This window comes from Euwallacea similis, chromosome 12 (assembly GCF_039881205.1).
Source record: "Euwallacea similis isolate ESF13 chromosome 12, ESF131.1, whole genome shotgun sequence".
NCBI lineage: Eukaryota > Metazoa > Arthropoda > Insecta > Coleoptera > Curculionidae > Euwallacea > Euwallacea similis.
In genome coordinates, this window is record NC_089620.1 from 73,809 (window position 1) to 87,912 (window position 14,104).

Here is a 14,104-nt window from a genome sequence, read left to right on the forward strand (position 1 = left end):
ATTTTCATATACTTATAGATTTATCGGTTAATGCCAAAGGGCCGAAATCTCAAAAAAAACAAACTTACGTGATTTTAGAGGAGTTCACACTTTGGTACACTAACCATTTTTGCACACTGTGTAGAGGGCCTCTCGAAGTATCTACCCACGTTGAATCAGATTTGTACAAAATTCAGTATTTGAGATATAGCGATTCAAAGTATAGGTATACGGGGTTATTCACCCAACCCGTTCATTAGAAATTTACTAGGATCAAAAAGTGATACGAATTTGAAAATTTGGAGTTAAGTTCGACATATACTATTTAAAAAAAATATTTTCAACTTGCTGTCACTTCCGGTTTAACCGGAAATAGCTGTAACTTGCTTATTTCAAGTGGAACCCCCAGTATATTATTTTATTTTTAGATTCTACATAATATTTTAGGTACATTTTCTGTATAATGTTCTATACTTAGTTCTTACCGTTTTTGAGATATTTGAATTGATACTTGAGATATATAGATAGCGTTTCGTCGTAGCGATCAGCGTTTGTGTATTCTTGCATCAAAATTGAAAATATCAGCATTGGTGTATTCTTCCATTTTAATTCAAAGTTTCACTTTAATTTTGCTACTAACAGCCACCGAAAAACAAAAACGTACAATAACTGTCATTATTTCTTTTCCACGGCCAACTACGCGAAGAATAAAAATTTACCAGAATGAATATCTACTATTAATTTCACATAAACTTAATTATTTCGAAAAAGGTTTGAAATAGGTATAGGTAACTCTAATACAGTTTAATGGAGAATTACATTTTCTACTTGGTACTGCTTAAAGTTATAGGGTGTCCCATTAAAAAAAAACTGACTTTTGCAACTTCAAAAATGTAAATGTCAGGAGCTGAATTTTGGACACCCTGTAAAATACTAAGCCATGTAAATAGTGAAAGAGTGAACCTAAGACTATGTATTGGCATTCTGAAAAATATGGATATTATGTCTTTAATAGCTACAGAGATATGCAATTTTAAAATTGGTCATTACAGAGGCATGTTTTTAATTCAAGGTCAAATATCTCAAAAACGGTAAGAACTAAGTATAGAACATTATACAGAAAATGTACCTAAAATATTATGTAGAATCTAAAAATAAAATAATATACTGGGGGTTCCACTTGAAATAAGCAAGTTACAGCTATTTCCGGTTAAACCGGAAGTGACAGCAAGTTGAAAATATTTTTTTAAAATAGTATATGTCGAACTTAACTCCAAATTTTCAAATTCGTATCACTTTTTGATACTAGTAAATTTCTAATGAACGGGTTGGGTGAATAACCCCGTATACCTATACTTTGAATCGCTATATCTCAAATACTGAATTTTGTACAAATCTGATTCAACGTGGGTAGATACTTCGAGAGGCCCTCTACACAGTGTGCAAAAATGGTTAGTGTACCAAAGTGCGAACTCCTCTAAAATCACCTAAGTTTGTTTTTTTTGGAGATTTCGGCCCTTTGGCATCAACCGATAAATCTATAAGTATATGAAAATAAGAAGGTGGTTACTGAAGGACGCACCATTTTACCCCACGCTGTACGATGAATAGTTCCCGAGATATGGCGTTTTAAAGTTTTCACCCTCAACCCCTTCCTACCCTTGAATGGTGAGACTTAGGAAGTTGAAGTTTTATGTGGTAAGTCCTTTGAGTGATAGGAACAATTGGTAAAAATTTCAGATCAATCGCCCGTGGGGGCCGAATTGACCCCTTGACTTTACACAGCCTTTCTCAGAAAGTACTTTAGATGTTGCTTTCAATTTTGCCGCAGGATAATATTACATAAAACCCCATATTATAATAAGAGGAATAATTCTATTGCTTAACCAATGGCGTCCCGACATACATGTCTCCCGATATTATTTATGAAAAAAGTGGTACGCCACTGACATTTTTTTGTGGAAATATTTTTTCTGATTAGGTTGGTCAGTTCTATTTGAAAAAAATATTATTATAATAAACTCTTAAAATATATAAATCAATTAAGGCGATTTTTATTGTTTTAATCAAGAACGGTTCGTCTGACGAGAAAAGCGTTAGAGACCTTTTTCATATGGAATTAATCAACCTAATTAAAAAAATATATATTTTCGCGAAAAAATAACAATGATGTACCACTTTTTTCGTAAATAATATCGGAAGACATGTATTCAGGGAAGTTACTGCTTTAGAGATATAATTACTTTTTTTTATTAAAACATGGAATTTTATGTCATATTAACACACGCCAAAATTGAAAGTAATATCTAAAATACTTTCTGAGAAATTTAAAAACAACGATTTGAAAAAAAATCAGCACTCTACGTAAAAATTTGAGCTGCTACGGACATATGTTCATATGAACTTTTCCTTATAAAGTGACCTGAGGACTCATATCTTGAAATATTGGCACGACATTAAGGAACACCCTGTATACATACAGGGTGATTCATTGGGAATGGGACATGGCGAAACCCGAGATAGGAGACACCAAAATATGACGATTGGACGCAACATGCCTTATATCAATGTTGCGCGTTTCAGAGTTACAGGGTGTTAAAAGTTAAAATTTTATTTTAAAATTCCTTAATAACTTTTTGTGTTTTCATAGCATCAACACCAAAATCGGTGTACTTAGGTTTTGTAAGATGCCAAATAAGGATTTTGATCTAATTTTTACGAAATTTCTAGAGGGCGCTAGTTACAACCCACCGTTTCGGTATATTTGGTCATATTTTTTTATGAGTGCAACTAAGGTCAAATTTTATTCAATATATTGAAAGAGCGTCTATTTTTACACAAAAAAGGTATTATTGTTCAATCCCGATATCTCTCTTCGCTTACGAGATTTTTACCTATAAGCTAATTCGTGTCGTTCCAATTCAACTCGGTTTTATTAATTTTCAAATAAATATTTTGCCGCATTAAACAAATGAAAAGCCATTAACAAATGAAAAATAAGTTTTATTTAAGCAGCTGTTCAAAATAACCACCTTCCACCTCAATGCACTTTACTAACCTTTTTCTCAAAGATCTTTTTATTCTAAATTGCATATCGACGTTATTCTTGATTTCATCAGCTGCTTGTTGAATTTTTTGGTATAATTCTTCGCGAGTATTAATTGTCCCTTTGTATACAATTGCTTTCATACTTGACCATATTCAGAAGTCCAATGGGTTGAGGTCTGGACTTCTCGCAGGCCACGGAAATTCACTTCCACGACCGATCCATCGATGTGGAAAAACATCGTTCAAATGTTGGCGCACTTGGAGAGAAAAATGTGAAGCCGCTCCGTCTTGCATGAACCACATATTTTGACGTAAATATAATGGAACATCATCGAGAAGTTCGTTAAGTTATCCTTGCAAAAAATTTAAATACCGAAGGCCATTTAAATTGGCTGGAAGTTCGAAAGGACCAATAAAAAAGTCACCTATTACACCACACTAAATGTTTATCTTAAATTCGTGTTGGAAATGTGTTTCTCGTACAGCATTTGGATTCTCAGAATCCCATAAATGGCTATTTGTCCAGTTGAAAATTCCACGGCGTGTGAAAGTTGCCTCGTCAGTAAATAAAATTTTGTTCAAAAAATTTGGATCTTCGTTTTGTTTTTCTTGCAAAAATCGAGCAAATCTTAAGCGAGCAGAACGGTCTTCAGCGAACAAATTTTGAACAGGTGTTAAATGATATGGATGGAATTTTTCTTTATGTAAAATTCTCCAGACAGACGATTGACTCATTCCCATCGTTGCACTTAACCGACGTGTACTTAATGTTTTATTTTCAGCAATTCGTACTAAAACTTCCTCTTCCTGTTCAACCGGGATAGTCCTTCGAGTATCATTGTTTTGGCTTTGAGGGCGAAAAGAGCCTGTTTCTTCCAAACGATTGTACTAGTTTCTAAATAATTTGTGATTGGGTTGTTGTCGGTTGGGATATAATTCAAAATAACTACGTGCTGCAGCACGACTGTTAAAATGCATTTGAGCAAAAACACAAATCATATCGCGCATCTCACTAAAGGAAAAGTCATTATGCCTTGGCATTTTTACTTTTAAATTACTATTTTTTACTTAAAAAGAGCAAATGACAAGAAAAGAGTGTAATTACTTTGACAAGCTAAAGTAACAATGGTTAAGTAATGCATTGCTATGCAAGTGAATCACAGCCACCTCCGTTTTTGAGGATTTGAAATGGCACGACACGAATTAGCTTATAGGTAAAAATCTCGTAAACGAAGAGAGATATCGGGATTGAATAAGAATACCTTTTTTGTGTAAAAATATACGCTCTTTCAATATATTGAATAAAATTTGACCTTAGTTGCACTCATAAAAAAATATGACCAAATATACCAAAGCGGTGGGTTGTAACTAGCGCCCTCTAGATATTTTGTAAAAATTAGATCAAAATCCTTTTTTGCCATCTTACAAAACCTAAGTACACCGATTTTGGTGTTGATGCTATGAAAACACAAAAAGTTATTAAGGAATTTTAAAATAAAATTTTAACATTTAACACCCTGTAACTCTGAAACGCGCAACATTGATATAAGGCATATTGCGTCCAATCGTCATATTTTGGTGTCCTCTATCTTGGGTTTCGCCATGTCCCATTCCCAATGAATCACCCTGTATACATGTATAATATGTATATCCGGTTCTGAACTTCAACCATGGGAGTGTCCGTAATTATAAAAGATGCGAAGTCGGCCAACTTAAAACAAATGACACAAAATTACCCCAATTCAACCCACTTCGTATTTTTTATAGTTACCGAGATCCTCATGGTGGAACTCCAAAAATGAACATCGTGTATAATTAATAATGTTCATATTGTTACACACTATATAATTTTAGAAATCCTACGCCTGAAGATGACTCTGCTGAATTGCTGCAAAATGTAACATGGGAGCCCTTGGATAAAGATAACTTGCAATACCTTGATATAGGAGAAAACTTAGAACTGAAATATCATAGAAAGGCTGAAACTACAGCATTTTGGGATTTGCTTTGGGAGGAATATTCCTTCCATCCGTATAATACGTTTTGAATGTGTTTGCTAGCAAACATTTATTGTATTAAATTTCAATAAAAGTTAATATCCTACATTGTAATAACGAAATTCAATTCAAGTGATTGCAAAAATAGCATGTTAATATAGTAGTGTGCTTCTCAAAAGTGCCTAAGTGCCCACATCTGACAAGGGAGCTCCTGGCGCCCAGGTCCCACGGCGCAACTCTAGTCGCCTAGCTCCAACCGAGAAACCTATGGCATACAGATCCATCGTAGACCAGTAGTTAAATTATCATAATAATATCAAATTTCTTTCAAAGTTAAATTTATGCGAAAGCCAAATCGCGTCATACTTAATTGGATCGGTCGATAAATGGTTTAAATCAATTCAAAAAGGTCGAGTTAACTAGAAACAGGAAGAAAATAGTCAACTTCATCCTTGTGCACATACTTCACTACCTATAATTTAATTCCACCCGTCCAAATAGTTTTGAACATAATCCAATCTAAAGGCAATTTAATCGTAGCTCAATTATCTAAAAGAATAACTCTCATTAATCGACACGCCGATCTCTATAACATGCCGTAAACCTTGCGTTGACGTACTGCGAACTTCACAAAATAAATCATTACTTTTTTACTTATTCTCATACACTTTCCAAATTCTTGAACTGCGTTAACTCAGACCGACGTGGCTCAAGTACCTTAAAGAATAACTATCATTAATCGACAAGCCAAGCTGCATATCATGCCGCAAACCTCATGTTGACATATTGTAAGGTTTTCCAGATACATCATCACTTTGATAACCTATGTTTTTGAGCCACGTCCGCCCAAGTTATCGCAATTAAAGTAATTGGAAAGTGCAAAAGACTAGGTACCAAAGTGATGATTTATCTCTTGAACTGTACAAGGTGGCCACCGAGGTGAGCCTGTACCTTATCTCAAAAATTGTAAGAGTTACAAAAAAACTTTATATATAAAAGTTTCATAGTTTTGTTAATAGTTTTTAAGTATTTTATGTTTATGTATACAGCATGTCTCATTTTCGCGGAATGGAAGCTAACTTTCTTATTTTGAATTAGACAGTATACGTTTTATTTTTTTATTTGATTCTACATAAAAATCTAAGCCTTTTTTTATTTAGTCATATATACCTATCTCTCATAGTTTTTGAAATAATGAGGCTTTCATTTTTTTTCAAAAAATCAACTAGCAAAGAAATAATAATATTTACTTCAATATGCAAATCAAAACGATAATTTTTAAATAGCAAGTGAATGATGGCCTACTAACACTTGATATTTGGTCACTTTACATTATTAATATACAGAGCACCAAAAATTTGAATGAAAAAATTGAATTTTTGACGCGCAAAAAGTCAAATATTTTAAATGGGACACCCTATATATTAACTTATATTTTAAATAACTTGTATTTTCTCTATATTTTTTCATATATATGTACAATACAAAAAGTTAACGGTTTTTGAGTTATAGGTAATTATTTGTAGTAGTGAATATTTCATTACTTCGACCTTACGTTAGAAAGAGCAGAACACTAACCAGTAAAACATAAAAGACATGATATAACTAAATTATATTTTCAATATATCCCCCGCGGTTGGCTATACAAGTAGTGTATACTAATTCTAATCTATTAATAGAATTGCGGATGAAATCTATGTGATTTAAAAGAATTATTTCAACGCTAATTCTCTGCTTTAGAGTTTCGATATCACTTATTTTATTTTTATAAACTACACCTTTTAGATGTCCCCACAAATAAAAAAATCTAAAGGCGTAAAGTTGGGACTTCTGGCAGACCAGTCAAGAAAACCATGTCTCCCTATCCACTTTTCAAAATTGACTTACAAATAACGTATCACTTGCCTCGTCGTATGATATAGGGCGTTATCTTGTTGAAACACAAGATATTGAAGTAAATATTACCATTTCTTTGCTAGTTGATTTTTTGAAAAAAAAAATGAAAATTTCATTATTTTAAAAACTATGAGAGATAAGTATTTATGACTAAATACAAAAAAGACTTAAATTTTTATGTACAATCAAATAAAAAAACAAAACGTATACTGTCTAATTCAAAATAAGAAAGTTGGTTTCCATTCTGCGAAAATGAGACATGCTGTATACATAAACATAACATACTTAAAAACTATTAACAAAACTATGAAACTTTTATATTCAAAGTTTTTTTGTAACTCTTACAGTTTTTGAGATAAGGTACAAGGTCACCTCTCGGTGGTCACCCTATACAATATGTCAACACAAGGTTTGCGGCAGGTTGTAAAGCACGGCGAGTGGATTAATGTGAGTTACTCTTCAAGGTATTTGAGCCTCGTCTGCCCGAGTTATCGCAGTTCAAGGATTTAGAAACTGCAATAGAATAGGTACCAAAGTGATGATGTATCTCGTGAATTTCACAATATGTCACCACGAGGTTTACGATATGTTTTAGAGCTCGACGAGTCGATGAAAGATAGTTATTCTTTTAGGTGCTTCAGCCACATCTGTCCGAGTTATCGCAGTTAAAGAATTTGAGAAGTACAGAAAAATTGGTAATTAATGTGATGCTGTATGTTGGAAACGTTACAATATGTCAACCTGAGGTTAGTGGCATGTTATGGCCGCGTATATGCCTCGGTCATTTAATAAATCATTGGGGAGACCAGACCTTAAATTATAATCAAATGGTAATTATTTTGGTACGGAGAGGGAAAATAAATTTACCAAATTCCATTATTAAACCTTAAGAATTTTCAAATTAATATTAATTAATATAACATTATTTATAGTCATTTTATAATTTTTAATAAACCTGCTCAATTATAATTTACATTTTAATAAAAAACGCAAATAAATCTTATAAATCTTAATTAACCCCTCAATCAAGATATAAATCACTTCATCAGAAACTTTAAATTTTACTAATTTTGAATCAAAGAAGAAACACTTATTACGTCAATTCAACCCAAAGTTCAACCCTTCAGCTATTTACTTAACTCAACGTTTACCTAAAAATGAAAGAAAGCATTAAATGAAAAAAAAAATTTTTCCCAAAAAACTAGATATATTTAGACACGATTAGCATTTCACTCCTATTTATCTAGTAACTGTATTTTTGCTACAATAAACCACCTAGTTAAATAGTCCTCGCAAATTCGAGAAAATTAAATTTTTAACAATTTTTGGATAAATCCTGATACCCAAGATACAAAATTTAAAAAATTTACAGATTTTTTCTTCTACCCCAAAATAAAACTTCTTTCACCATACTAATACTGTATCTCTAAAAAAAATTCAATAAATTTACTAAAAACAAAATTACTTTAATTAACTAAGACCCCTTCTCATATTAAACAGACAATTAATCTCTCAAACTATATTTATTAAAACAATTTCTTTAATGTAAATAAAACGTTTCTTAAAGCTTTAATTTGTCTTCTAGAGACACTTTCCAGTAAATCTACTATGTTGCGACTTAATTCAATTTATAGCGAAAGCGATAGGTGATATGTACATACACACACTGTCAAAGTCTTGGACCCCTTATATAAATATGGTTTATGGTCTATTTATTGAATTGTATTTTTTCAGGCCACAAACCTTGCTATTTTGTTAACAAAATAGATAGGAAAAACATGCAGATAAATATATTGGGCATTTGGATTTTTATTTACAAATATGGTCAGCTCTGTTACATATATCATGAAAAAAGTTTAGAATCTTTTATCCATTATAATACCAGGAAGTGAAATTAGTGACTTTAATAGAGCAAAAATAGTAGCCTTGGACAATGCTGGACATTCCAATCATGAAATTTCTGGATTGTTGGGCATTCCAAGGTCTTCAGTTGTGCGAATTGTTCATATGTACCAACAAGTAAGGACCATTGATCGAAGACCACGCAGTGGGCGTCCACGAATATAAGATGAGAAACAAGATCGTTATTTAGTACAATATACTTGTAGGCACCGAAATACTACCGCTCTAGCCCGTCGGGATCATTTTCGAGCAACATTCCGGATTGCTATGTCAACTTCAACAATCCGCAGGAGACTGAATGCAGCAGATCTTTTTGCAAGAAGACCATTAAGAGTACCAAGAATTCTTCCACGACATAGAACAGCTCGTTTACAATGGGCTAGGGAACATCGACATTGGATTTTACGGCAATGGTGATATGTGCTATTCACTGATGAAACAAGATTTGGATTAGTAAGCAATGACAACCGCCAAAGGGTATGGAGAGGTTCAGGAAGTCAAGAACGATTAAATTTTCCACTTGAAGTCGCTCCATATAATGGTGGAACGGTAATGTTTTGGGGTGAAATAATGTTCAATCGTCGAACTGCATTAATTCCCATAAATCAACACATGACGAGTCAAATTTAGTTGGAAAGTGTGATTAGGCCCATTTTCTATCCCCTACGCGACGAATTCGGTGCCAACTTTATTTTTATGGACGACAATGAGAGGCCACATCGTGCAAGAAAGGTCCAAGAGGAATTTGAATAAACGCAAATTACTCGGTTACCTTGGCCAGCCAACTCCCCTGATATGAATCCAATCGAAAACATGAGGGATTTTGTGGCTAGAGCAATTCGTAGACGAATTCATCCACCACAAAATGTTAATGAGTTAGCTGCGGCCGCACAAGAAGAGTGGAACAACATCCCTCAAGACATTGTGAACACGTTGATTGTATCAATGCATAGGCGCGTCAATACATTATTTAATAATAGAGGAGATCATACTGGTTATTAAATTGTCAATTGTTCTTGGTTTTGGTTATTGGTCTTAAAAATTAAGAACTGACTGAAATGAGATATTCATTTACAATACACAATTCCACAAAATATTGTTTTTTAAATACCCTGTATTAGAAAACGCTCCGTTAAAAATTAAAACTTCTTGAAATATAACAAAGATTCCTAAAAATTACTCAAAGTTTTAAAGTTTACGAATATATACAAAATATATAGGGGGTCCAAGACTTTTGAAAGTGTATTATACAACTAAAATCATATATATTTTTTTAATTACATTCAAATCCATTTTATAATACACTCACACTCACATGAAATGCACCACCCAATAATAATAATAATTAAGTCTTGTAATTTTGGCAAAATAATGCTTCATTATAGAGTATCAAATGATCAAACTTTCAGTTAAAAGATACAACATTTGATAATGAAAAAATTAATAATAAGTGACATCGCCTCGTGCGGCAATGCAAGTACGTACTCTTCACGGTATGCTTTGCAACAAATGATCAATATCTTCCTGGGGTATTTCATTCCATGCTACCTCAAGATGATGTCGTAGGTCATCCACATTGTTTGGAGGCCTCGGTAAATTTCGAAGAGGGCAACTCATCATATCCCAAAGATGTTCGATGGGCGATAGGTCCGGTGACCGTGCAGGCCAAGGCAGTATTTCCAATTGTGCTTCTTCCAGGTATCGTCGAGTAATGTTCGCACTATGTGGTCTTGCATTATCCTGTTGGAAAATGCCATTTGGTAAAGTTTGCATGAAAGGTACTAATACTGGCCTCAGAACATTGTCAATGTAGAGACGTGCGTTTAGGGTGCTTGGAACGAACACAAGAGAAAATCTTCGGCCAACACATATCGCACCCCAGACCATAACACTAGGTGTTAAAGCTGTGTGGAGCCTTTCACAAAATTGCAAATTTCTTCTTTCATCTCGGTATCGTCTGACTTTTCTACGACTATCATTGATCCATAAACAAAATCGCGATTCGTCACTGAAGACGATATTGTTCCACTCATGATTCCAATCAACTTGTTCTTGACACCAGGCCAATCTGGAAGCTTGGTATTGGACGGTTAGTGGTAGTCATAGATTTGGGCGATATGGATGCAGGCCAAAAGACGAAATTCTTCTGTAAACTGTTGCCATCGATACCCGACGATTTAGAGCTTCCATCCAGTCTACTGCAACAGACATTATTGTTTGAAATCGATCACCAATGGTCATCCGTCTAAGAAGTCGATCTTCACGTGCGTTGCTGCTACGGGGAGGACGTCCAGCTGGACCATGTCGCTGAACTCTTTCTTCAGACCACGAAGATCATATTCTCGCAATCGTGGTGTGGTTCCGATTCATTCTTCGGGCAATCTCACGAAAAGAAAGTCCAACCTCCTTCATGCCGATAATTTTCCCTCTATCAAAATCCGAAACGTGGGAAAAATTTCGACACTGTCTCATTAGGGGCATTTTGAGATGTGTTGTTCACAGTTCAACAACAAAATAAACTGATATTTCGATGTAAATATTATTTTATTTATTTACAATTGAATAAAAAATCTAATAGGTCGATGACAAAAAAACCATTAGCATTCTTTCTTTTTTACTGAAAGTCATTGATCATTTGATACTCTATTATGAAGCATTATTTTGCCAAAATTACACGACTTAATTATTATTATTACTGGGTAGTGCATTTCATGTGAAAGTGAGTGTACAATCCATTTAATAATATAATATAATTAAAAAATAATAAATCCATATCACTAACCAAAAATACAATTAATGTAATCCACCTCTTCTTAAATATAAGCTACATCTTGACTTGATATTATTTTTCTCAAACTCCCGAACATTAAAAATCAGTAAAAATATTCAACCCACAGCGATATATAAGCTAAAAATTTAAGTAAATTAAATCGTACACTATCAATCACAAGGCAGGTTATTCTGAATAGATTAAAATACCGTCATCTTTATTAATTTTCAAGAACTTAAATATTAATAATTTAGGTTTTATAATTCATTTTTATACTAGGGAATCTAATCCTAGTTTTTCTTAAACCTTACTTTCCTCGCTTAGACAATTCTAGATTTCTCAAACTTTAAAATTTCGCTTAATACAATTTTATTGAATCTAACTTTACAAATTAACTACACTCAATAAACTTTCGTTGTATAATTTGTGTAACCGTAACTGTTGGCATAAATTTTCTTTATACTAAACACCCGTGCTATTTACAACACACAATTAACACTCTCTATTTAAGAAATTTATACATTATGCCAAAACTTGTATTTTACTCAAGTTTTTCTGAAACCTCAAAGCAAAGAAACTTGAATATTTAAATACCACTTATAACATAGGTATTCATAAATTCACTGACAACCCAATAAATAAAAAATTATATTGAATAAATAAATATACATGTATATATATATAGGGTAACTTTGGATGAACATGTAGCTGAGTTTGGTACCTTTGAAAATCTTCTTCTATTCTGCTTTCATACTTCATTTTAGGTTTTTGGTCAGTTTGCTGAGTTTGGTGCTTTTGAAATATTCATCCAAAGTTTTAAATAATGTTCTATACGGCTCTTGTCTTCCCGGATATAACTCAAAACACATTTGAGTTGTTTTCGTACTGTTCCTATCAAATTTGTAATAAAGTCTTAACATATCTTGTTTCGCTTCATTTCTGAAGTTCGTTTTCATTGGAAATCTGTACACGCTCTTATCTCGTTTGAAAAGTTCTGTCATAAGCACAAACAAAAGAAAGTCTTTTGATGGAGTCAAAGCCAACTATGTAATATTTTTTTAATTTAAATATTTCGGCTTTTAAAGAAGTAAATTATAAGAAGTTTTATATCAATGAAATCAGAATGAAACGCACTATTTTTCTGTCGAAAAATCCAATATGGCGCCCATAAGAAAAAATAAAGTTGATAATGGTAGCCGAAAGACGAAACGTTAGATGGCAAATCTGAATATGTCATCGTGTAGCTGAGAAAAAGTGGCAATGAAAATATGCTTATGGATTTAACCTTTCTTGTCAAATAACGCTAAAAAAAATAAAAATGGATTCTCCAATTTTTAGTTTTTCTCGGATATCTTCGGAAGTACTCGGAAAATTAAAATTTTAAAAATGGTATTCGATCAAGCCCTAGATTACACGACTTTGCCCCCATTTAATCTTCTTTGTATCTTTTCTACTTTTCCGAGATCCCAATGGCGAGGTTTGAAATACCCTGTATATATACAGGGTGGTCATTTAGTGCGGTCTCCGAAGATTACGGCTAAACAATTTAATATTTTGAATTTCTTTTTTTTGCGTTGTATAGAACTCGATTATGGGTACATTCTAAAATTGTTTTCGTTTTATACAGGGTGTTCTAAATAAGTGAAAAATATCAAAGTTATGTTTTTTTAAATAGAACACCCCATATATTAATATCGTTTTAGATTTCTTGAGAAAAATAAATGTAAGTTTCATTAAGGTTTACTTGTCTTAAATCTTAAGGATTTCGAAATAATTAAGTTTTTTAAAAAAAATTATGCAATTTTAAAAACTTTGTTTTAAGCAAGTTTAAACTGGAGTAAATCGAAATTCATACCAAACCTTAGATATGAGACGAATTTTATGCCAGAATTATTAAAATTGAAATATCTCATACAGCGCGTCCAAAAAATAACATGAAAATTGCATTCTCTTTGAAAGGAAATAACTTGCTTAATTTAAATAGAACACCCCATATTTTATTACTTGAAATAAGAGATAAACATATGACTAATCAAAAATTGTTACACCTTCCTATACCTAAATGTACAGGTTTTCTTCGAAAAATAAGATTTAAGAAAAGGTAGCAAAATTAATAACCGCACTATCTATTTTTATTTAATATAAAAGAATTTCTTTTAATAAACACTTAATTACAAACAATTTTCAATATATCCTCCATTCTGATCAATGCAAGCTTGATGTCGAGTAACATTTCCACGACAAACGTTTTCCAGAATATCCCTATTTGCTCTAATAGAGTCTGTTCGGGTTAGGGGGTTCGTTCCTCGATTGGCGCGAGTACCACCCTCGTGAATATTTTACAGGATCTCGTGACTCGCGGACAATGAACTCGGGAGTACTTTACAATTCATTTATTGCACTATTGAACAATACACGAAGTAATGCACTTAACTAACTTAATAATTCACGCCCGGAGTGGATATTACAAGTCGGAAAGGGGTGCGCGAGGTAGCTGAGGATCTCACAGTCT

At 32.9% G+C, this 14,104-nt stretch overlaps 1 protein-coding gene across 1 annotated transcript in view; it reads left to right on the plus strand.

Moving 5' to 3' along the window:
• The window catches only part of LOC136412587 (juvenile hormone esterase-like), a 45,665-nt gene that overhangs the window by 5,625 nt on the left and 25,936 nt on the right, over positions 1 to 14,104 (plus strand). Inside the window, exon 11 of the mRNA XM_066395691.1 lies at positions 4,882 to 5,076. Within this exon, the coding sequence (XP_066251788.1) occupies positions 4,882 to 5,074 (193 nt within the window). The 3' untranslated portion in view covers positions 5,075 to 5,076. The remainder of the gene's footprint in view (positions 1 to 4,881; positions 5,077 to 14,104) is intronic.